At 60.2% G+C, this 20,595-nt stretch overlaps 6 protein-coding genes across 6 annotated transcripts; all 6 read left to right on the top strand.

The window, feature by feature from the left end:
- Nucleotides 1-478: 478 nt before the first annotated feature.
- Nucleotides 479-5,521, top strand: LINJ_25_0690 (myosin heavy chain kinase c-like protein; the record flags this gene model as incomplete). The annotated part of the gene is made up of 1 exon (XM_001466063.2): nucleotides 479-5,521. The coding sequence occupies one exon, from the start codon at nucleotides 479-481 to the stop codon at nucleotides 5,519-5,521; it is 5,043 nt and encodes a 1,680-aa protein (XP_001466100.2).
- Nucleotides 5,522-9,047: 3,526 nt separating this feature from the next.
- LINJ_25_0680 (putative epsin) lies at nucleotides 9,048-10,727 on the top strand (the record flags this gene model as incomplete). The annotated part of the gene is made up of 1 exon (XM_001466062.1): nucleotides 9,048-10,727. The coding sequence occupies one exon, from the start codon at nucleotides 9,048-9,050 to the stop codon at nucleotides 10,725-10,727; it is 1,680 nt and encodes a 559-aa protein (XP_001466099.1).
- A 2,930-nt stretch (nucleotides 10,728-13,657) lies between these two features.
- Nucleotides 13,658-13,945, top strand: LINJ_25_0670 (conserved hypothetical protein; the record flags this gene model as incomplete). Its single annotated transcript, XM_001466061.1, has 1 exon — nucleotides 13,658-13,945. The coding sequence occupies one exon, from the start codon at nucleotides 13,658-13,660 to the stop codon at nucleotides 13,943-13,945; it is 288 nt and encodes a 95-aa protein (XP_001466098.1).
- An 887-nt stretch (nucleotides 13,946-14,832) lies between these two features.
- Nucleotides 14,833-16,830, top strand: LINJ_25_0660 (conserved hypothetical protein; the record flags this gene model as incomplete). The annotated part of the gene is made up of 1 exon (XM_001466060.1): nucleotides 14,833-16,830. The coding sequence occupies one exon, from the start codon at nucleotides 14,833-14,835 to the stop codon at nucleotides 16,828-16,830; it is 1,998 nt and encodes a 665-aa protein (XP_001466097.1).
- A 487-nt stretch (nucleotides 16,831-17,317) lies between these two features.
- LINJ_25_0650 (conserved hypothetical protein) lies at nucleotides 17,318-17,806 on the top strand (the record flags this gene model as incomplete). Its single annotated transcript, XM_001466059.1, has 1 exon — nucleotides 17,318-17,806. The coding sequence occupies one exon, from the start codon at nucleotides 17,318-17,320 to the stop codon at nucleotides 17,804-17,806; it is 489 nt and encodes a 162-aa protein (XP_001466096.1).
- Nucleotides 17,807-18,550: 744 nt separating this feature from the next.
- LINJ_25_0640 (conserved hypothetical protein) lies at nucleotides 18,551-19,456 on the top strand (the record flags this gene model as incomplete). The annotated part of the gene is made up of 1 exon (XM_001466058.2): nucleotides 18,551-19,456. One exon carries the CDS (start codon nucleotides 18,551-18,553, stop codon nucleotides 19,454-19,456), a length of 906 nt encoding a protein of 301 aa, XP_001466095.2.
- Nucleotides 19,457-20,595: the final 1,139 nt, after the last annotated feature.

Raw genomic sequence — 20,595 nt, 5'->3', positions numbered from 1 at the left:
ACGTGTTTGGTTGCTGCCTTTTCTCTCTCTCTCTCGATCTCTCTCTATCCCTATCTCCATCTTCTCCCCCCTTCCCATCACTCTGTCTTCCGTCGACGCTTGCCGCTTTCTTTTTTTTTGTTTGTCTCTGTCGCCCTTTAGAGATCACACATCACTTCGTCTCCTCTTCTCTTTTTCTTTCTCGGTTGTTTTCGGTTCCTCTTCTCGCGTTTGGGTGCCCACGCTCCTACCTTGTCTCCGCATCCTCGCGTTGTTCTCGGGTAATTCGACCGCAGGGGGGGGGGATCGAGCAGGGCAGAGTGCGCACAAGCACATCCCCTTGGTAACATCCACACTGCACAGGGCCGCTGCTGACGTTTTCTTGGTCTACAACCGTATTATGTGGCCGTAGGTGGCGAAGCTCGTGGACAGCCTTCAGAACGCTTCTTCCTCCAACCTGAGTGCCTCACGCAACGCCAAAGTCAGCTTGTCGCATCGCATGGACTTGTCTCCGCTGCAACTGCATGATGAGGCGGCGCCCCTACGCCGCAGTACCGGCGTGGCGGCCACCTTTGGTGGGCTTTCGCCTCCTCTGCCTAGCGAGCGCCAATCCATAGACCAGCCACGGCGGCACAAGAGCGACAAGCATCACCACATCAGCCGCGACAGTAGTCCTAACCCGACCATCGGATCCTGTAGCGGAGACGCACCGACTTCCCAGGCAAGCTTGCCGCTGCTGGCCGGTATGATGGCCTCGCGCAAGGAGCTTTTCACCGAGCTCGCCATTCCTTCCACCCAATCGATGAATGGGCAGCAGCAGGCTCAAGGCATGAGCTCCTCTCCCGCTGATGCCGCACAACCGTCAACATCACAGGATGGGGTTGGTACTGCTTCGCGCGCTCTCTCGCCGCGTGCGTTGTCCACTCTGGGAAGTCTAGGCCCTAGCGGGCCGGTGGCTGGGCTACTAGCCACATCCCCGCCGGGTAAGGACCTGTCAAACGCCGCATTACGAGGTGGTTTTCTGTCCGAAAGCATCTCCCTCGTCGAGTCATCAGTATCGTCCATATCACGCAGCGCACTCCGGCTGCACCGCGGCAGAGCGCGTGATCGCCTTCCCAGCGACCGTGAAGACTCCAGCGGCATGGGCGGCGGCAGGAATGATGATGTGCCGTCGCAGGTGCAACTGCCACCCATCACACGCTCTCTGACGAGCGCCTCCGCCAGCTTGCGAGGTCGCCAGTTTCCCACCGCCCTGCAGGAGCTGGAGGGTTCGAGTGCTGGTATTGGGTTGCCGACGCTGTCTTGCTCCTCCTCGCTCAACTCGATGCGCCACGAAGACGAGGGCCCGTGTCTTGCGCCAGCCCTGAAGATTGTGTTGGAGGCGTCGGCAGCTGTTGGGCAGCCACCGCGGCCGCTGCATCCGGCGGCCCTCCCCAGAAGCAGCGATGAGCGTTGTGATGTCGACTCAATCAAGCCATCCAGCTCGTTCAGCTTGGTGCAGTCTGCACGCCGTGCGATTGCCATGGGCATGGGCAGTGACGACGATGCCAAGACGAGAGGGCATCAGCCGACCCCAATCGAGGTCAGCGACCGCGGCGACGGTACCACCATGCTTGCCACAGCCCCGGTGTCGCTCACGGTGGAGGCGGCACCGCTGACGCTGACAGGCGGTCTGACGGGCCAGTCGTCCTCACGGAACTCGACCGGGATGAGGCAAACGACCTGTGCAAACACCCCCGCCTTTCCGTTCGAAAAAAACGCGGCCGTCACGCCCATCGCGAACTCGGGCTTCAGCCGCTTCGACACCGCCGTTCTCGAGAGCGGCGATTACGCACCAGAGGCGACGCGACCGCCGACCGGCGAGCGTTCCAGCGGCCCCAAGCACGGAAGCTTGCAAAGCCTTGACCACGACAACTACACGACCGCCGCGCGCGGCGCGACGGGCCAGCAGCGACCCAGCGACTCCATCGAGAACGACGACGCCGCGCACCAGAAGCGGGCGAAGCGCCGCCTGAGGAAGACACGGAAGAAGGGCAAGGCCAAGCGGCAAAAAAACGGCGAGGCAGTGGCGGAGGGCGAGAACGGCGTGGCTGTTGATTCGCTGAAGGCGGCTGCGGTTGCTCACAGGTCGGACAGCGCCCTGGCCCGCAAGCGCGAGCGCAAGCGACAGCTGAAGCACGAGAAGATGAAGGAGATGTCGTCGGAGGAGCGTCGCCAGTACAAGGCGGAGCATCAGCGCCGGCGTGCTGCGAAAAAGGCAATGCGCTCCTCCGCAGCGGCGGCCTCGCCACACCTCGAGCACGACAATCATGGTGACTGGAGCGGCAGCAGGCCGTACCACAGCAGCGATCCCTCTGCTTCTTTCTCTCCGGCGCCCGTGCCCACGGCGGGTGCTGTTAAGCAGCATCCGCCGCTGTCGTCCTCGCCGGAACTGTCTCAGCCTTTGGCACCTGTTACCGCCGCGGCTGCAGACCCTGATGCCAAGATGACAAGCTCGCACGCGCGGCAGCCATCAACAAAGTCGGAAGTCGAGCAGAGCGTCCCGAGCCTGGTCGACAGGTCCTCTTTGGAGGATCTTGCTGCGACGCTTTCGCCGCAGGTCCTCGCCAGCACGTGCAGCGCGTCCACCAATGCGCTGGCCGACGGAAGCAGTTCCTTGCTGAAGGCGTTTCAAGGACGGCGGTGCACGAGCGCTTCTGGTGGAGGCGCTCCCGTCGTTCCCAGCACGGCGTACCCTTCGAAGTTGATGTCGAGCACCCCGATGCCGTTTCGGCGTCGCCTTTTCACCGACATTGCTGGCAGGCCGCAACATCAGGGAGGCACAAACAGCTTTCTCCACGTAAGCAGCAGCACCCCAGCCAACGTCAGCGGCCTGGAAGGGCAGCTGCAGGTCCACAATGCGGACGCCGAGGGCTTCGGTATGGAGCACGATGCTACGCTTGAGGCAAGTGGCGGCAGCGCGGATAACTACGATGACAACGAGAGCCGAGGTCCACCGCGCAGACAACCAATGGACGAAAGCGGCTCCGTCGTCGACGTGGTTCCCGAGCGCGCTCCGATGCCCGACGGGGGTGCGCTGAGTCCATCCCCACACCTTCCCGCAGCCGCGGCGGGATCCGGAACAGCCGCCATTCTGGAACTGAAGCAGCAACAGGAGGTGCAGCAGCGGTATCGGCTGCCCTCGCTGGCGGCCGGCACTTCGCTCGCTGCCATGCTTGTCTCCGTGGCCAATGCAAATGGCGATGTCGCTTCGGCCGATGCGAGCGAGGCTTCGTTGATGACTGCGTCTGCTCCAGGACGGGGGGCCGATCATTGTCAAGGGTCGAGTCTGCCTCTGCGACCCGATGCGAAGACGAGCCAGTCAGTGGAGCCAGGCCTGAACCAGTCGCCCACGGGCGATGCGCTGACTGGCGCCGTCACGAAGGGGACCGCCGTCATGCCCGTCACCTCCATGTCGTACTGCTCCGCATACAGTCGATCTCATACGAGGGATTGGGAGCCGGCAGCAGTCGAGCCGGCGGTGAAGGGTGCTGGTGGTGCGGAAGGGTGTGGCGCAGGGCAAAAAGCTCTAACACCGGCGGCAGCCGTATCAGCAGCAATGGCAGCGGCGCGGAAGGCCAGACGGAGCCCGTCCTCGTCGTGCTCTTCTTTGCGTAGCCGCAGTAGCGACGACGAGAGCGCCGACGGCAGCTCCGGGTACAGCTACAGCAGCTACAGTAGCAGCGGTAGCTTGGTGCCGGAGGTGCTGCAGCTGGTGGGAGGCTGCACTGTGCCGCCCCCTGTGGCTGCCTTCTCCGATCTCAAGTACCGCTACTCTTGCGTGCCGCAGCTGCACAGCTACGCCGAGCCGGCTATCATCCACGAGTGGAACCTCGCCGAGGGCTGCTGGGGCAGTGTGGAGACGAGCGTGGTGCTGAATCCGCAGCCCTTCTCGAAGGGGAACATGCGTGCGTCCTACTACATGATCGACATGCGTCGGCTCAACTGCCTCTTGGTGGCGAAGCGGTATTTGAGGTCGACCGTGAGGGACGACCAGTACTTTGACGACGTCTCAATGCACAGCATTGCGGGGCACTGGGCACGTGCCTTCAACATGATGCATCCACCGAAGGAGGTCCGCTTCGTCCCTGCGGCTGTGTTGGTCCTACCGAAGCGCAACCCACCGCTGATACTGGCCATGGAGCCGCAGCTGACAGGCAAGTTTGTGAAGTACAATAACAACTGCGGCTACGTGCGGCGAAAGGCGCGGTGGACGCCGCAGGCCTTCTCGCACTTCACGTACCACGCCAGCAATCATGAGCTGATGGTGGTGGACATCCAAGGCGTCGACGACTACTACACCGACCCGCAGATTCTCTCCTCAGACGGGGAGGGATATGGCCGCGGCAACCTCGGCGAAGAGGGCATCCGGCGCTTCCTCGAGAGCCACAGGTGCAACGAGGTTTGTCGCGCTGTGGGCCTGCCTCCGCTGCAGCGCAACGCCAAGGGTGCCGTTATCACACCTCTGGCGTCGCCAGGGAGTGGCCGTAGCAGCGCCGGGCCAGGCACACCGGCGGCAAAGGATCGTCTGAATACAGCGATGCCCTGCGCGTCTGGGTTGAAGGAGGAGCGACTCCCCCCGAAGGCCTTCGTGCTCGCCCGCCGCGCTTCCTCGGGGAACACTCCAGGCCAAGAGCACAACGGCGTGCAGCTCGGTTCGCGACAGCCGAGCGAGACCAACCTGATGTTGTCGCCAGCGCCGCCACCGCGGCAGACGCTGCACACCGGCAGCAGACCGTCGTCTCCGTCGCCACTGGCAGCAGCGCCTTCTGCGCTGACCCCGGGAGCCTTGCCACACCGCGTGGGGCCGGTGCAGAACTGCGGCGTAAAGTACGTTCGCTACCCGCGACAGGCGCTCATCCGGCCGCAGAGCCAGTACTTCGTCTCCACGGTCGCGGGCGGCCTCATGTCAGTGCCGCCGCAAGGCAGTAGTGTGCCAAACGGGTACGGTAGCGGCAGCTCCTTCTCGGCGCTTCAAAGCTACCCTCCCGCGAGTGAGCAGAGCGGCGGCGCGCCCAGCGGTATGGCTGGTGTTGGCCACGCCAGTACAAGTCCCCCGCCACAAGGCTCTGTGATGGTGGCGGTGCCGCTGCTGCGCCCCCCCGCGGGGGGGCGTCCCGGATACGCCGGCGCCCAGTCTAGCGTTAGCCCGGAAGGATTCCACCTCTTGACGGCGCCGAGGAGCGGAGAGAACGTCGGTTCGTTGCACCAGACGCCGCATGTGCGGCCCAGTGGAACGACCAATCTGGGCGGTGGCGTGCCCAATTTCTACCCGCACCCACCCGTGACGGGCGCTGTCGGCAGCCCTACCGGAAGATGCGCCTCGCACCAGAGCTCGTTTGCTGCAGTGGCGCCGACGATTCAATCCACGGAAGAGGTAGCCATGGCACATAGGCCGAGGTCACGTCGCCAGTCCTTCAGTCGCCGGCCGGTGTTCTCGGCGGTGGAGGAGATGCCGAAGAGGTCCGAGTCCCGCTACCATGGCCACCCTCATTTGCACTGAGGCGAGAGAGTGTATGTTTGTGCGTGTGCTCGCTGCCAATGGTGCGGCGCGTAGCACTTGTTGACGCATACCCGATGTGAACGTTGTGCTGATGCTACCACTTGTGCACGCACTGGCGCTCGTTTCTCTTCTCTTGACTTCCCTCTTTTGGAGGGAGAAGAGAGGGTGGCCGTGGTGGTAACATATTGGTGCACCCCACCCTCTCTTTCTCTCTCTGTATGTGTGCACCATTCGCAGGCACACCCCACACACGTATCGGCGCGCTTCTCCCTTCTCCTTTGTTCCTTCCAGGTGTGTTGGATCTTCTCTTACATCTTCATTCTTGTCTCCGTCTTGTTGAATCCGCCGCCCCCTCCACCTTAACCTCCGTGCGTCGTGGCTACTGACTAGCAACACCACCCCCTCCGCCCACTTCTCTCCCAGGGCGAGAGAGAGCGAGCGAGCGAGACATAAACACACACGAGAACACACACACACACACACGCATGCAGAAAGGGCACTTATGGGCGCGTACCATGTGCATATTTCTGACGCGACGTTGGTAGACCCGTTTAACACCCTCCTCTTCTTCCCATCCAAAGCGCCGCCTCAGTGAGCGGGTACACACAAACACACAGAATCCCCTCTCCTCCCCTCCCCTCCTCCTCGCACCCACGGATCTTTACTCGTCCCTCGCCTCCGCTTTTCCTTCTCTCCTCCTGTGTTCCGCTTCCATGTGGATGGGCGGGTGGATGCCACTGTTCTCCTCAACCACCTCGGCTTCTTCGTCTCCCCTTTTGTTTTGCTGTGTGTGCGTATATATATGTGTGTGCGCGCGCGTGTGTGCGTACGTCGTTCTCACACGGCCACCCCCGGAGAGCTGCCTGGCTTTCTTCGCTTGCCGTGGGCTCGTTCTTGCGTGTTCTACTCCACTGCTGCTGCGTGATGATTGCACCCCGTGTGCGCGCTTCGGTGCTTGAGGCGAAGATGATGATGCACCTCGACGCAGGAAATCGGAGTTACAGAATGAACTCGTTGTGGCTCAGGTAAATAGAATGCGAAACGAAACCGTTGTTGCGCTAATGCGTACTCCTGCATGTGAGAGAAAAGGAGAGATGGAGAACGGCCAACACGTGAGGCGTTGCAATGGACGGGGTCTGTGGACTTGCTTCGTTTTGTGTTGCTGTTGCCTCCCTTTCCCCCTTCCTTGGCCCTCTTTTTCTTTTCTCTATCTCACTGCCCTCCCCCCGTGCCGCCTTTTCCATGCATCATCCTCCGCCGTGTGCGCACGTGTGCCTCTCACCCTTTCCACACTGTGCCGCTCTTCTCTCTGTGCGCATTGGAAGAACCCACCACCACCGCCGTTTCTTTTCCTTGGCGTTCTCCTGCGCTGTCGTTCTGCTTTCAACGGCTGCGATGTGTCGTGCTCTTTGTTGTCGTTTCGCGTCTATATTTTTCGGCTCTCTTCTTATTCCTTTCCAGCCATGGGAACGACGCTTCTCGCCTCCTTCTCTCTCCCATCAGCTCATTTCCGTTTCCTCTTTTGTTGCTCTTCCTCCTAGACCAGTTGTGCCACGACTTCCGCCCAGCCTGCCCCCCAAACCCCCGAATCTCTCTCTCTCATCTCCCTTCGTCTCTTTTTGATGTCTATCTTGCTCTCGTTGTTCTCTCTTTTTCGCGGCTTCGCTGCTCTGCCCGGCGACAGTGGGTGATGTCTATGAAGACGGAAAACTGCGGCGGGCAGCCGAGACCGCTGCTCTCTTGATGTTGTGAATGCTGGCTCGGTGACAGAGAGACGAGGAGGAGATACAAGCGAGTAGTGTATGCTCACGTCTTTGTATAACGACGTCCTGCACCTGAGTTCGCCTCTTCACACGGCCCACCATCACGTCTCTGGTTTTCGAGTCTGCATCGGCCGAGCCCTCTTTTGGTTGGCCCGTATACGGGCATTCTTTGCCCGCCGCTGACAAGCGAGGGCTCGTTGTGAGATTGGTGGTGTGCTGCGTGTCTGTGTTGCTCTCTTCTTTTGGTTTTCTCTGTTCCATTCTCTCGGTGCGTGACTATCTGTGTCCCGATTTCGAGCTCACGAGGGTGAGGTCTCACTCCCGGCAGACAACCCGGCCGGAGATGACGATGACAAAAAAGGACGGCGTGGAAAGCACTTGAAGCTCCGTTGTTTGTCGCACCGGCGTACCTCTTGTGCTGCGGCTGTAAAGTCGTGGCTCTTCTGGATGGCAGCCATGCTACAGAAGCATCCACATGACGGAGCTGATACGAGAACGAGGAAGAACAGCGACGAGGGGTATGAGGAGATTCAAAATGGTGTGCTTGACTCCCTCTCCTCCTCTTTGCTATCCCTGCCACTTCTCTATTTCCATCTTTCGTACATGCCTGTACGACTTGTCCCTCCCTCCACAATGCCACCTTACCTCGCTTCTCTCTTCTCCGTGTGGCCTCTCACTTCTTGCCCTCTCCTCTTACCCTCTTTGCATCCTTCCCTCCCCCCTCCCCCCCCCCACACACACACGCAAAACTGCGTGAACGTTGCGCCCAGCTCTCCCCCTTCTTTTCTCTCCCCCTCATTTTTCCCCACCCCCACTCTGCAGCGCGTCTCTGCACATCTCCGTCTACCTCTTTCTTTCGAAGAGCCGAACCTTTGCCGCTCTCTCTAGCCCTCTCTCGCTCTCTCTTCCACATACGACCAGAGCCCTTGTTTCCATCCCCCTCCCCCTTCTGTCTCTGTCTGCGTGTGTGTGTGTGCGCGCGAGCGCAGGTCGGCCGACCATTCCTTTGCTTCGTTGTTGTTTGGGTTCTCTGCGCGTCCCTTTCATTTTCCTGTGCGTTTTTTTTTTCACTCGTGCCCGCTCAGGCTCGCCGGATCGCTCTCCCACCCCGTGTTTCACAGACTCTCTCTCTCTGTTTCGTCCGCTCGTCAGTGGTCTTGCTGCCCGTTTTTCACGCATTGTCAGCTCTCCCCTCCCCCACTCGCACTCCGAGTGCGCACACTTGTGTGTGTGCCTCTCTGCTTGCCACACAGGGCTACACACGTATACACAGCAGGGAACAGCAGCGCAACAAGCGAACGATATTCCCCCACGTAGAGCAAGGCCAGCACCCTAAAGGCCACTAAAAGAAGGCGAGGGAATCAAGGGCAGATAGACACACACGCGTGTGCACATCAACAGAAGCTTATCTCCCCCTTGTTTTCTGGTCATTATCGACGTGCACAAGTGTAGAACTCCTCCTATGTGCCCCAGCCTGAGCGTGGCGGCAAGGTTTCGTGCATTCTCTGTTACTTCATCTCTCTGCTTCTGTGAGTGTGCGTGCGCGTCGGAAGAGTATCTGCATCTCCTGCACTCTCTCGGAACAGCAGGCCCTTTCCTTTCACCGCGTTGAACTCTCTGCTCGTTCCAGCTAGAGAGAGCGCATCATCTGTATACCGTTGCCTTCTCCCTCCCTCCTCCCCCTCCAGACTCGCGTCTAAGCGCGTGCACCCGGAGAGTCGAACTCGACCACTACCACCGTTTGACCATCGAAAAGGGAGGATATGAACTTCACACAGCAGCTGTGGTCTGTGAAGGAGTGGGGCCGCGTGATGGCCACGAGGAGCGAGTACGTCACGATTGTGCACGAGGCGACCAACGATGAAAAATGGGGGCCGACAGGGCCGCAGATGGATGCCGTATGCAACGCCTACCCCCGCGGCGGCCCCGAAATCTTGAACGAGCTGCGCAGCCGCCTCAACAACCGCGACAAGTCATGGCGCCCGTGCTACAAGTCGCTGCTCGTCATCGACCATCTCGCCCGCAACGTCGACGACCGTTACCTGCCGGAGATCTGCGCCTTGGTGCCCCTCATCCGCACCATCTCCACCAGCTTCTACTACACTAACCCCAAGGGTGTCGATCACGGGGTGTCAGTGCGGGAGCGGGCGAAGAAGGTCGCGGACCTTCTCAGTGATGGCCTGCAGCTGCGCGAGGAGCGCATGGTAGCCGCGCAGATCAAGGAGAAACTCTCCCACAACGCTAGCGATGGCGGCGGCCCGAACAGCGGCTCCCCCTACAGCGGAGCTGGCGGCTATGGCGGCTTTTACAGCGGTGGATATGGCGGCAGCCGCGATCGTGACCGGCACCGAAGCTATGGCAAGGGCTCCCGCCAGGCCTATGACTCCTACCGGTCCTCGCCGCCCCCTGCGACGGTTCTGTCGCGCCCGCGCACCAAGGAGGAGCAGGAAAGGTGCGACATGGAGATGGCGCTGCGCTTGCAGCGTGACGAGGAGCGCCGCAGCGGCGTTTCGGCCGAGCAGCTGGAGGAGATGTACGCAACCAAGGTCCGCCAGCGCCAGAACGAGGCTGAGCGCCAGAAAGTGACCGCGGAGGACGACGAGAGGCTCGCCATGCGACTCCAGCAGGAGGAGGAGGAACGGGCGCGGCGCGAGGGCGTATCGCTGCCGACGCTGAACTCGGACAAGCCATCCAGCACGCCAGTAAAGGCCCCCTTGCCCAACCCGCCCGCGACGAATGCGCTGGAAGAACTCTTCGCCCCTCCCCTGTTCTCCCAGCCCGCTGTCGCCGCCCCTGCTTCGTCGGCGGACCCCTTCGATTCCTTCCTCGACTCCCGCTCCGGACTTGCACCACAACAGAACTCGTGGGGGCAGCCCCAACAACAGCCGTCCAGCGTTCAGAACCAATGGGGGCAGCCGCAGACAGCCAACGACGCTTGGGGTGCACCACAGCAATGGCCGCAACAGTCCGTGCCGCCGCTGCAACAGCCCGTGCCGCCGCTGCAACAGCCCGTGCCGCCGCTGCAACAGCAGCAGTTCCACCCTTGGGGACAATCTGCCACCGTCTCAACAAGCAACTCTTGGGGCCAGCCCCAGCAAGGACCTTCGCAGCAGCAGCGCGTGGACAACAACGGCAGCGCTGGCTCGTGGGGTCAAGCTCCTCCGCCTCAGCTGCGGGACCCGTGGGGCCAGCCGCAACAGCAACAGCAACCGCAGCCGCAGCAGCCACCGCAGTCGTCGAATTCTTGGGGTAAGTTTTATCAGCAGCCTCAGCCTGGCCATTGGGGCCAGACATCTGCACCACCTGCGCAGCTGTCCGATACATGGGGCCAGCCACCGGCAAGTAACACAGCGAGGGCTCTCGACTCCTCGAACAGCGGGGGTAACTTGGGCAACATGTGGGGTGCTTTGGACCAGTTCTCCAACCAGCAGCAACATAAGTGAGAGAGCACAGCATCGCTAGTGTGCTCCCTCTTTCTGCCCCCTCCCCCTCCTCCCTATCACTTCCACTTTCACTATTTCAGAGACACCCCCACCCACCCAACAGCCCATATATATATATGTACGTGTCGCTGATGATGAGTTCTTGATGCATGTTGTTGCCGACTAACGCTGCTCTGTCGGTCGTGTTCTGCGTGTGTACGTTTTGGATGCAAGGGACTCCCTCCCCTTCCATCGAGCCGCTTCGGTGCTTACCATGGACCCCATATGGGATACGGTGTGATGTGCTATGCACGCATGCCTCTAAGGCGTCATGAAGGCCGAGAAAAAAAAGGAGAAAAGGCGCGCAGAAGGCGCGAGGGGGAGGGGTGGATGGGGTGGTTGGGAAGGAGCAGGGTCAGGAACGATAGCGCACCAAGTGGAAGGCTCGCAAAGAGGGACGAAGTTCGCGTGCTGTGCGCGCAGATTGAGGCCACCCACCTATTCGTCGTCATAATCTACAATAGTGATCGTAATCTACGCTGACGTCTGAGCGTTTTTTTTTACCTTTGTATGGCTATCTTTCCTAGTGTTCTGTAGCCGTTTTGCGTGTCTGCTGCGCTTGTATATGCATGTATATATATATATGTGTGCGCGCATCTGCCGGCGTTTCTCACTTTCTCACATGCACACACGCACGCACTCACCACACACAAACACACATATACGACCTCCAACTCTTTTTTCTTTTTTTTTTTCCGGCTTTCCTTTGTGTCTCGGTGTGCCTGTGCCCTGTGTGTGTGCGTGCTCCTGTATGCGTGTGCGTCGATGTGGCTGAAGCGCCTCTGATGCTCGGTGCTCTTTTTTTTCTTATTGGTTCCTTTGCTCCCGCTTCTCTCTTTTTGTGTCGTGCGGGAGTGCCTTATCTGGTGAATGTGACAGTGTACGCCGTCGTTGCACGACGACTGCGTTTGTTGCTTGCTGCTGCGGAAGGGCGCTGCAGGGGTGGGGCTCGTTGCTGTCGGGTGTCGTCGCTCGTCTTCGTTCTCCGCCCTCTTTGTTCGTTTTTTTTTTCAGCTCGTTTTGTTTCGCTTGTGCGGTTTTGCCTTTTGAGGACGCCTGTGCGGCGGTTGTGCATGCGAACGAGTCTGTCTGCTGCGTATCTGGGTGCGTATGGCACTCTTTGCCTTCGCTGAGGCGCCCGTTTTTCTGTACGTCTGTGCTTCAATCCTGTCAAGCTGACGGCACACCCTTTCTTGCGCCGCATTGCCTACACACGGAAGCTAAGAGAGCGCAGGGGGCCATACAGACACGTCTTTTCCCCTTCTTTCTGGCTTTCACAGTATGCGACTTCCTGCCTCGGCCGCACATCGAGGCGTACGGGTGCTTGTGCGTGTGCCTTGATGACGATACACATACCAACATACACATACACGCACCAAGTGTCCGGTCCGGCTACCCGCGACACTCACGGATGTGTGCACGTAAACAACTTCCCTCTTTTGCGAGATGGGAAGCGGACGAATCGCACTGACATCTCGCCGTCGTGTGCCGCGCTCAAGCACGATCGCCAGAGAGCACGCTTGTTTGAACCGATGGCCTTCTCTGCTGCTCTTCGTTTTACTTTGCGTCCCCAGCCCCGCCCCCTGACGACGAGGAGGGGGCACACCTGAGAGTGGTATCCGAGGGCCCGGTACACCCACTCTGTAGGGGAGCCAAGCAGCCATCCTATTTCTTCCAACACCTGACCCCTTCTGGTACTGACAGGGCCAAGCACCTACGACGTGGGGAGGTCAGAGCGATGTATCGCGACTCATGTCGGTGGTCGGGTCCTGGATGGGGCTGCGTCGGAGAGAGCTGCGATAAGAAACACGCTTGCGCCACCCACATGATGGTCAGAGTGCCCACGTAGCTCGAGCGCAGCCCACCCGGTCCTCGCTGCCTGCCGGTGGTGGTGGGGGAGCCTCAGCCACCTCGAGGGAGATGCACCAGGCGGCAACCGGCCTCACTGGGGGCGGCTGTGAGGCCGCCCTGCCCAGCGGGTGGGTGGGTAGGGTGTGGGGCAGAGGCCGTGCTCAAATGAGAGGAACGGCAGTGCTGTGATGCGTGCCTTCGGCGGCTTCGAACCGCGCGGATGGGGCCTGTGATCGGTCGGGGTAGTGTGGAGTTGAGCACATGTTGTATGACAGAGAAATGAGCACGCTACAGAGCAGAAAAAAGACCGCACCCTCTGCTGCCTGTGCTTCTGATTGCCGTCTTCCCCTCCCCCGCTGGACTCTGCTCGTCTTGCATCGTGTAGATAGCCGTTCTCTCTCGTCCTCCACCCCATTCTTCCTCGCCTCTTTTTGTTTTTCTCGTTGCATGTCCGCCGATGCGCTCGCTGTCTTCTATTATTATTGATGCATGTCGTGTTGGGTCTACATCACCGCTGCGTTGCTGCGTCGTTTCCTGAGCAAGAGAGAAACAAAGGTGCAATCACACATCTGTGCAGAGTGGCTTGCATGAACCTGCCCTGCCATCTCTCTTACTCAACCGTAGACACTGTGTGCACTCTTATCTTGGTAGACGTCTGTGCGCATCTGCGTGAGGGTAGCAAGGCCTTGGCAGACTAGCGGATTTTAGCCCGCTTTTCTGACATGAAAGGCACCCCCTCTCCGGCATTGGAGTCCTTTTCCGGGGGAGAGGAGGTGTAAGCTCGCCGGGCGCTGTTTAGCTGTAAGCAGTCGAAGGGAGTCGAAGTAGAGTGACGAAAGACGTTTGCAGCACCGCTGGAGAGGTCTTGCTGCAGCCTTCCCTCCCTCCCTCCCTCAGCTCTCTGACCAGCAGCCGAGTACCGCTGTCGTTTTGCCCTTGTTAGCTCCTCACCTTCATCTGCCCCCTTTTCGGTTCGTTTCTCTTTCAGTGTCGTCGTGCACACACACACACACACACACACACACACACACACAGCCCCCATGCTGCGCCGCACTTGTGTATCTCGTGGCCATGCCACATCGAACCTTTTCGCCCCTCCTCACTCGGGTCGTTGGTTCAACCCGCCGCACCAATGGACGATGAGCGACACGTTTGTGCCGGCGTTCTTCCTCGGTTTCTCGCCCATGGCCATCTGTGTATACCTCTACCACGCTGCGTACATGCCGCAGTACTCGCACTACCAGGAGAAGAACTACTACCCGGCCCAAGTGTACACGAAAGAGTTCATCCACAAGTACAACCGCCTGGAGCGCTGGCGTTGGTACTAGGTGCGTGAGAAGAGCATCGGTTGCTTCTGCTTGCGCTTCTCACGTGCACATACACGTATACATATATGCGCATGCATCGCTCGCTTTCATCTCTCTGTGTGTGCTGGGTTACACTCTGTCTTGCATGCTGGTGCCCAGGCGACTGATCTGTGCACGTGTGTGGTCAAGTGGAGGCATACACGACTGCTTGACTCTTCCCTCTCTCTCTCTCGGTGGGCGAGTGTAGTGGCTGTACCTGCGTATTCCTTCCAACGCGAACAAAAAGAAGACATAGGCGTTGCCAAGACCGGAAGACCCCCTCTCCCCACACAAAAAAAGGGGCCATCACCCGCGAACACAGAGAGAAAGAGAGGTGATACTTGCTCACTCGTGCCAGCCAGCCTCCTTCTCTACCTCGTAGTCTCTCTCCCTCTCTCTTCGCCGCTTCTTCGACAGCTCTTGAGGGAAGGTACGTATGCGGTTGGTGTGGCGGTTGTGTCTGCCCTGCTGTGCGCGTGTGCGCCTCCTTCGTCTCACTCCTCTCTTCTTTCACCACATCTCTGTCGTCTGTGCCCCTTCCCCTTCCCCATCTTATTCCCTACGGGAAAACGCACACACCACAGCAGCAGCAGGTGGTTTCATCCACCCCCACCCCCTCCCTCCTGCTACCCTTCATCGCTGTTTTCCCCGTCGGCTTGCGTGTGTGTGTGCGCGCCATCGACGACGCCAGAGAGTGGGGTGAGTTGCGTGGGCGCCCACCTCTTTCTCTGTTCACGTCACCCTCTTCCTCGCAAATACCCGCTCACGGTACCTTCGGCGCCTGCGCGTTTCCGCAAGGCACCACCTGTCGCTGTGCTTCTTCCGATGGAGCTGCACCTGTGCTTGTATGTGTCTGAGTGTTCGCAGCCATGAGTCTGGATTGCGAAGGAGATGGAGCACTGTGCGTGGAGTGCGGTGAGTTCGACTTCTTGCCGTACGCTTGTCCGTGGTGTTGTGGCACATTTTGCGCGGCGCACGCAACTTGCCACCACATTCCCGCCCACGCCGCGCCCACCGCTCCTGGCGCACCATCTACGCTCCCACTCAACAAAGCAGCGGGCGACGCTGCGATGTCAAGTTCCGCCCCGCTGTGCACGCCTCCGCAAGAGGCGCTGCTAACGCTTACCGAAGCTGGGACGACACTGGCGTCAAGCGCGCCCTCTGCGCTGCATCAGCATCGATGTGTCGTGTGCCAGTCCGTGCTGTGCGCTCTGGCGCCATGCCCTCAGTGCGGGGACTGCTACTGCGCTGCCCACCGCTTTCACGGTCACGAGGACATCGCATCGAAGGCGCGGCAGCAGCGGCGAGCAAATCAGCGCGCCGTCTCCTTCGGACAGCAGGACAGGAACGGCGCGACGACGGTCGATCCTGTTGCTGCGTTGTGCGCCCCGTTCACACCAGCACACCCTCTCGTGCTCGCCCCTGTCGGATACCGTAGCCGCCGGACGGATGTGCTGGCGCTCATCGTCGCACCAGCCACCGCCGCAGTGACGAACCTCATAGGATCTGCGGTGGGTGGTACCGAAGCGCCCACCTATACCATCGGCGTCTGCAGCTTAATTGTGGCGACAGAGATGTCAGTGGGCCAGCTACGCGATCGACTCGTGGGGTTTCTGCGAGATGCATCGGCACCCGCAGCGAAGCAGGATCAGGATAGCGAGGCGGCCGGGTGGATGCTGTCTTGGTGGTCGGAGTGGGTCTCCTCAGCGCACGCGACTTTGTTTAGTGTGGCCCCCGCTGCCACCGCCACTGACAGTGCGGCTGTTGTTGGGTCAACATTGCGCCGCGTGCCAGCGCTGTCGCTGGTGCAGCTCCCGGTTGATGCTATTCTCCGGAAAGCACCGATGACGAATGCGACGGTGCTGCTGAGCCTAACCGACGCCGCCTCGGCAGACCACACGACTTCGGAAGAGAGGGCGGCTCTGCAGCGCCTTATGGTAACAGTCCTGTACGGGAAGGCCACCTGCCTGTCGGCACCTTCCTCCTCGGCTGCAGCTCTGTCAACGTCTGCAAGGACGTCTGCCTACCGCGATGACCGCGTCAAGGCGCTCGCCACGCGTCTCTATCTTCAACATCAGCAGCTGCTCCGCCGTACCGCGGCAGGCGCTCAAGAAACCAGCGTGGGTGCCCCGGATACGGCGGCAGACAAAGCGGAATGGCGCAACTCTCAGCCGTCGGAGGATCGCGCCGGGGCCTCTGCGCCGGAGACAGGGATGCTGCCGGAGCCGGCACTCGACGCTGAAGGTGATGCTACTCTGTCTTCTGCTACCGTCATCGATGTGGCTGGCAACGTGACACCGTTGCCGGCCGCGTCTGTGTGGCCGTTTCGACACGCTCCACCGCTGAACAGCTTCGACTTCTTCAACACTAAGCTGAGTCCGTGTGGCGCTTCGGCGATTCGCCCTGCTACCGCCCCGCGCGTTGTCGTGGCGGTCTTCGTCGCGGATGCCGCCATGCCTGTGGCCTTGATGCCAATGTGCATCGCGCTTGGCCGCGACTGGCCGCTCGCCCGTGTGGTGGATCGCCTGCGCGAGGAGGTTGGGGAGCAGCAAATGGCGCAGCACCGTGACGCCAGGGAGGCGCTCAACACCTTCTCTGTGTATCGTCTTGGCAGCGGCAGCGGCGCCGGTTCGGCAGCGGCGGGCACTGAGGGAGGGTTAGCCTGCTTATGGAGCGGCCGCGCGAGAACCCCCACGTCGTCCACTCCGGTGACGCTACAAAACAGGGATGTGCTGCTGCTGTGCCCCGCGGATTTGCCTGGTGCCGAGGCTGCGGTGAAGGACGAGCTGCAGCGACTACGGGGCTTGACGGGGAAGGCGAGGACGGCGCTCAAGGCCGATCAAATGACGAAGTGTGTTGTTATGTGAAGCGCACGCGCACACACACACACGTAAGATTGGCGTAGTGGCCGCAGAGCTGATGGCTTGTATGTGCGTGTGGGTGTGCGCTTGTTCTGAGAAGAGGCCAAAAACGCCGTCTTGGCAGGCACAGCGAGCCGGTGCTACTTAAGACAGGAGGCAAAGAGAGCGGCGGAAAAGGCAGGAAAAGCGGAGAGAGACGCTTTCCCAGAGTCGAGTGCGCGCCTGTGCTTGCGTGGTGTGTGAATGGGCGGGTCTTCTCATTTCACAAGGCGCATCGCCAACTCGCCCGCGCGTCGAATTATGGTTCGCACACACCTCCACTCCTTTTCCTTCGTTCTGTCTGCCTGTCTTCTCCCTCCTTATTCCTACTCCTGCTCCTTCTATCGCGCGCATCCTTCGCGCCGCCTGTGTTTCGGTATGCGTGTGTGTGTGCGTGCGTGCGTGTGATCTAGGAGGCCAGCATCGAGCGTTGTTGGCACAAGCGCCCTGATTCATGTCCGAGGCTGTCGTGCGCGCCGAGCGGGAGCTGTGCGCGTACGTGGTGGCACTCCAGAATGTGCTGCAGGCCGCAACTGAGGATGCCATGCCGCAGAGCCTGTGGGACGGCGCCAGAGAGAAAGACGACGAGGTGGGTGAACCTGCTGCCGATGGAAACCATCACGGCGGAATGCCGGACACGTTGATTCAACAGGTAGAGCGTGAAACAGCACTTGAGCGGCGCCGCATTCACGAGCTTGTGCGCCGGCATCTGGCGCCGCAGCGGGCTGCCCTCCGTGCGGCCATTGTACAGCTCGGTGGTGGTCAGGATGCTTCCGGGAACATCATCGATGTTCCGGTAGCGTTGCTCGATCAGGAAATCGCGGCCGCGGCCACCGAAAGCGCGGAGCTGGGCCGGCGCATGGTGGAGCTGTACGACGAGGCGGCGCTGCTCGCCACGCGAATTGAGGCGGAGGTGATGAGCAAGTCGGTGCCACCCCTGTAGAGAATCTCCCTCCCTCCTGTCCGGTGGCGCACGAGGAGAGAGATACATGAGGGCTGGTTCTGCGGCAGCTGAGGTGCCGCGACTCCTCTCGTTCTTTTTTTTTGGTGCCTGTGAAAGGACGTCAAAAATCTGCTTAGACATTCACATCCACATAAGCAAACCACAAAGAAATGCGGCGTGCTCCCATGCTGTGCCTGTGCCTCTGCACAGCTCTCCGCCCGCTATAATCATAAATGTCTCGCCGCGGGCCACACCTATCCGACTGGAGGATAGGTGGAGAAGGAGGCATCAACTCCCGTCATCAAGGCCGTGTAGTGCAGAGAGGAGAAGAATAGTAAAACAAAGAACCGACGAGTCACAGGTGCGCGAGGCGGCCACCATGATCTGCGTTTGAGTACGCGCTTCTTCATGTCTGTACAAGTAGCGTCCGCACGCCCTCCTCCCACACGGTAGGTCTTGCATTTTGGTGCCGCGCTCCGCCGTTTTTCTCTTGCGCCATGCGACTGCTCGCCCCCTCCCCCTCTTTCTCTCTCTTCTCGTCCTGCCCCTGCCTGCCACCACCGGCGCGCGCGCACACACGCCATCCCGCGACTGTGGGTAGGGGCTGCGAAACGGAAACGGGCATGACTGCATCGCCACCACTACCTCGCACACGCAAGCTAAATAGACACAGCTTGCGGCCCTCAGTTTTTTTCTGTCGGCCTCCTCTCTCGCGCAAGGTCAAGAGTAGTTTGTACGTGCAGGATGCACGCCTGTCGACTACTGCGCCGTGGCCACATGGATGTGGAGCCGTGGATGGGGGTCAGCTGCTACCCCGTAGGACCCTTGCTGGTCGGCGGCGTCCCGACCATTCGCGCCGGCTACGACCACTTTAAGTTTATGCGTCCACAAGCGCCGCTGCGGGCTGTGGGGCTGGACAAGCCTCTGCCACCGGTGCTTTTCAACCGCATGGACCAGATCGTGCTTATCGAAAATGCGCTCGCTCTCCAGCGGACAGAGAATCAGATCTCAGTCACGCTGTCGCAGCTGGCGCTCGGCATTCGCAACGCGGAGAACTTCCTTGAGAAGCATCTCATGAACAAGGAGGTGCGTCCGTCCATCCATACGCTGTGGTTCCACGAGGGTGGTCTGCGCGAGCACCCTCATGTGTTGTCCGGCCTGGCGGCCCACCACTTGGTGCCACTCTTCAGCCTCGTTAGCTACGACGTGGAGCGGGGCAAGATGACGGTCTTCCAGGCGGAGGAGCTATACGAGGAGCTCATGGACTGCTCTGTGGCACAGCCGAAGATTGTGCAGCGCGAGCTGGCGAACCAGATGGTGCGCGTCTACTGCCTGAAGGACGACTATGACAAGGCGATCCGCGTGGTGGATGAGATGTGGGCCAAGCACATCCGGCGCACCTTCGTCACATACGCCCCGCTCTTCCGCATGATCCGCGGGAAGCGGGATGTGGAGCAGCAGATAAAACTGCTGAGTTACATGTACAAAACGGAGGGTGGCAGACTACCCAAATTCCTCTTCATTGACGTGCCGCGGATGCTGTACATGTTTGGTGTGTTTGCCCGCTACAACTGGATCCCGATTAACGTCTGCTTCACCGTTGTGTGCACGGCTCTGACGCTGCAGTACATGAACTACGCGAAGTGGTAGTGTATCTCGTGTGCTTGCGGAGCGGGGGTGGGAATGAGATCTGAACAGGAGCCCCCCTCACCGCAGGCCAGCGCAAGGATGTGTGTGCTTACGCGTAGCGACACTGCGGCTGCACGTTCCAGACACGGCTCACTCGGCTCTGTCCTCCTGGACCTTCTCCACCGGTGGCTGTGATGGATGAGTGGTTGATAGGTTGCCGCTGCTGCTGATGTCTCTCCGTGCAAGTCCCACCTAATGTGTACCCACATGAGCACGCAGAAGAAGAGAAACAAAGCAGAGAATAACCGCAACACCGCAGAAAGGTAGATCACGTGAGGAGGGGGCAGGCGGGCAGATGCACTGCTGCGCACCTACGATCAAGCCGTGAACGGATGTACCTCTTGTGTACCCTTGCTTCATTGTTTTTCCCCCTCTCACGGCTCTTGTACACCAGCATTCGTTGCTGACCACCGTTTTACGCAAAGACCCTTTACGCCACACCAGACATTACCGCCGCTGCTTTTGCATGCACCGGGGGCTTTTATCACGGGTGAATGTGTCTGTGTGTCTCCCGTCAGCCAACACCCTCGTCTTCTTCCCCTCTGGCGCCCCATATTTGCCCACATTGGCGAACGTATGCGCATCTAAACACCAGTCACGCTTGCCCCTTCCTTTTATCTTGCCTTCTCTGCCCAGTGCACATTGGTCTTCCCTCGATTGCTCTCGTACGCGGTGTACGCCCTGCACCAACGCACCTTAGCCTACGCGCCTCCTCACCATCTCCAGCCCCGCGCCACAGCTCGCAGGAGGCGGCAAAGCACAAACAAAATCGTAGGGGAGGAGGAGCACGAGCACCACACCAGGGGAGGGGGGAGGGAGGGGAGCAAGACAGGCTCGTATTGCGGTGGCGGAGAGAGTCGTCCTCGCAAGTGCCGCCGTGAGTCGCTGCCGTCTGCTCAGTCTGTGCGCGTGAGTGCAAGTAGGCGTACAGCTCTGCGCGCGGCCGACGCTTAACTACTAACAAGGCCCCTTCTGCTTTTCCTTGCTTTTTTCTTGTGTGTGTTTCTCTTACTTCCGCCAACGTGGATAGCAACACGCATTTCTCTCGCAGGAGGTGTTGTTGCGGTTTGCGTCTCTCTCGCCATTCCCCGCTTGCTTAT

The sequence above is a fragment of the Leishmania infantum genome, chromosome 25 (assembly GCF_000002875.2).
Source record: "Leishmania infantum JPCM5 genome chromosome 25".
Classification (NCBI taxonomy): Eukaryota; Euglenozoa; class Kinetoplastea; order Trypanosomatida; family Trypanosomatidae; genus Leishmania; species Leishmania infantum.
Note: the sequence above shows the minus strand (reverse complement) of the source record. Positions and strands in the feature narration are given on the sequence as shown.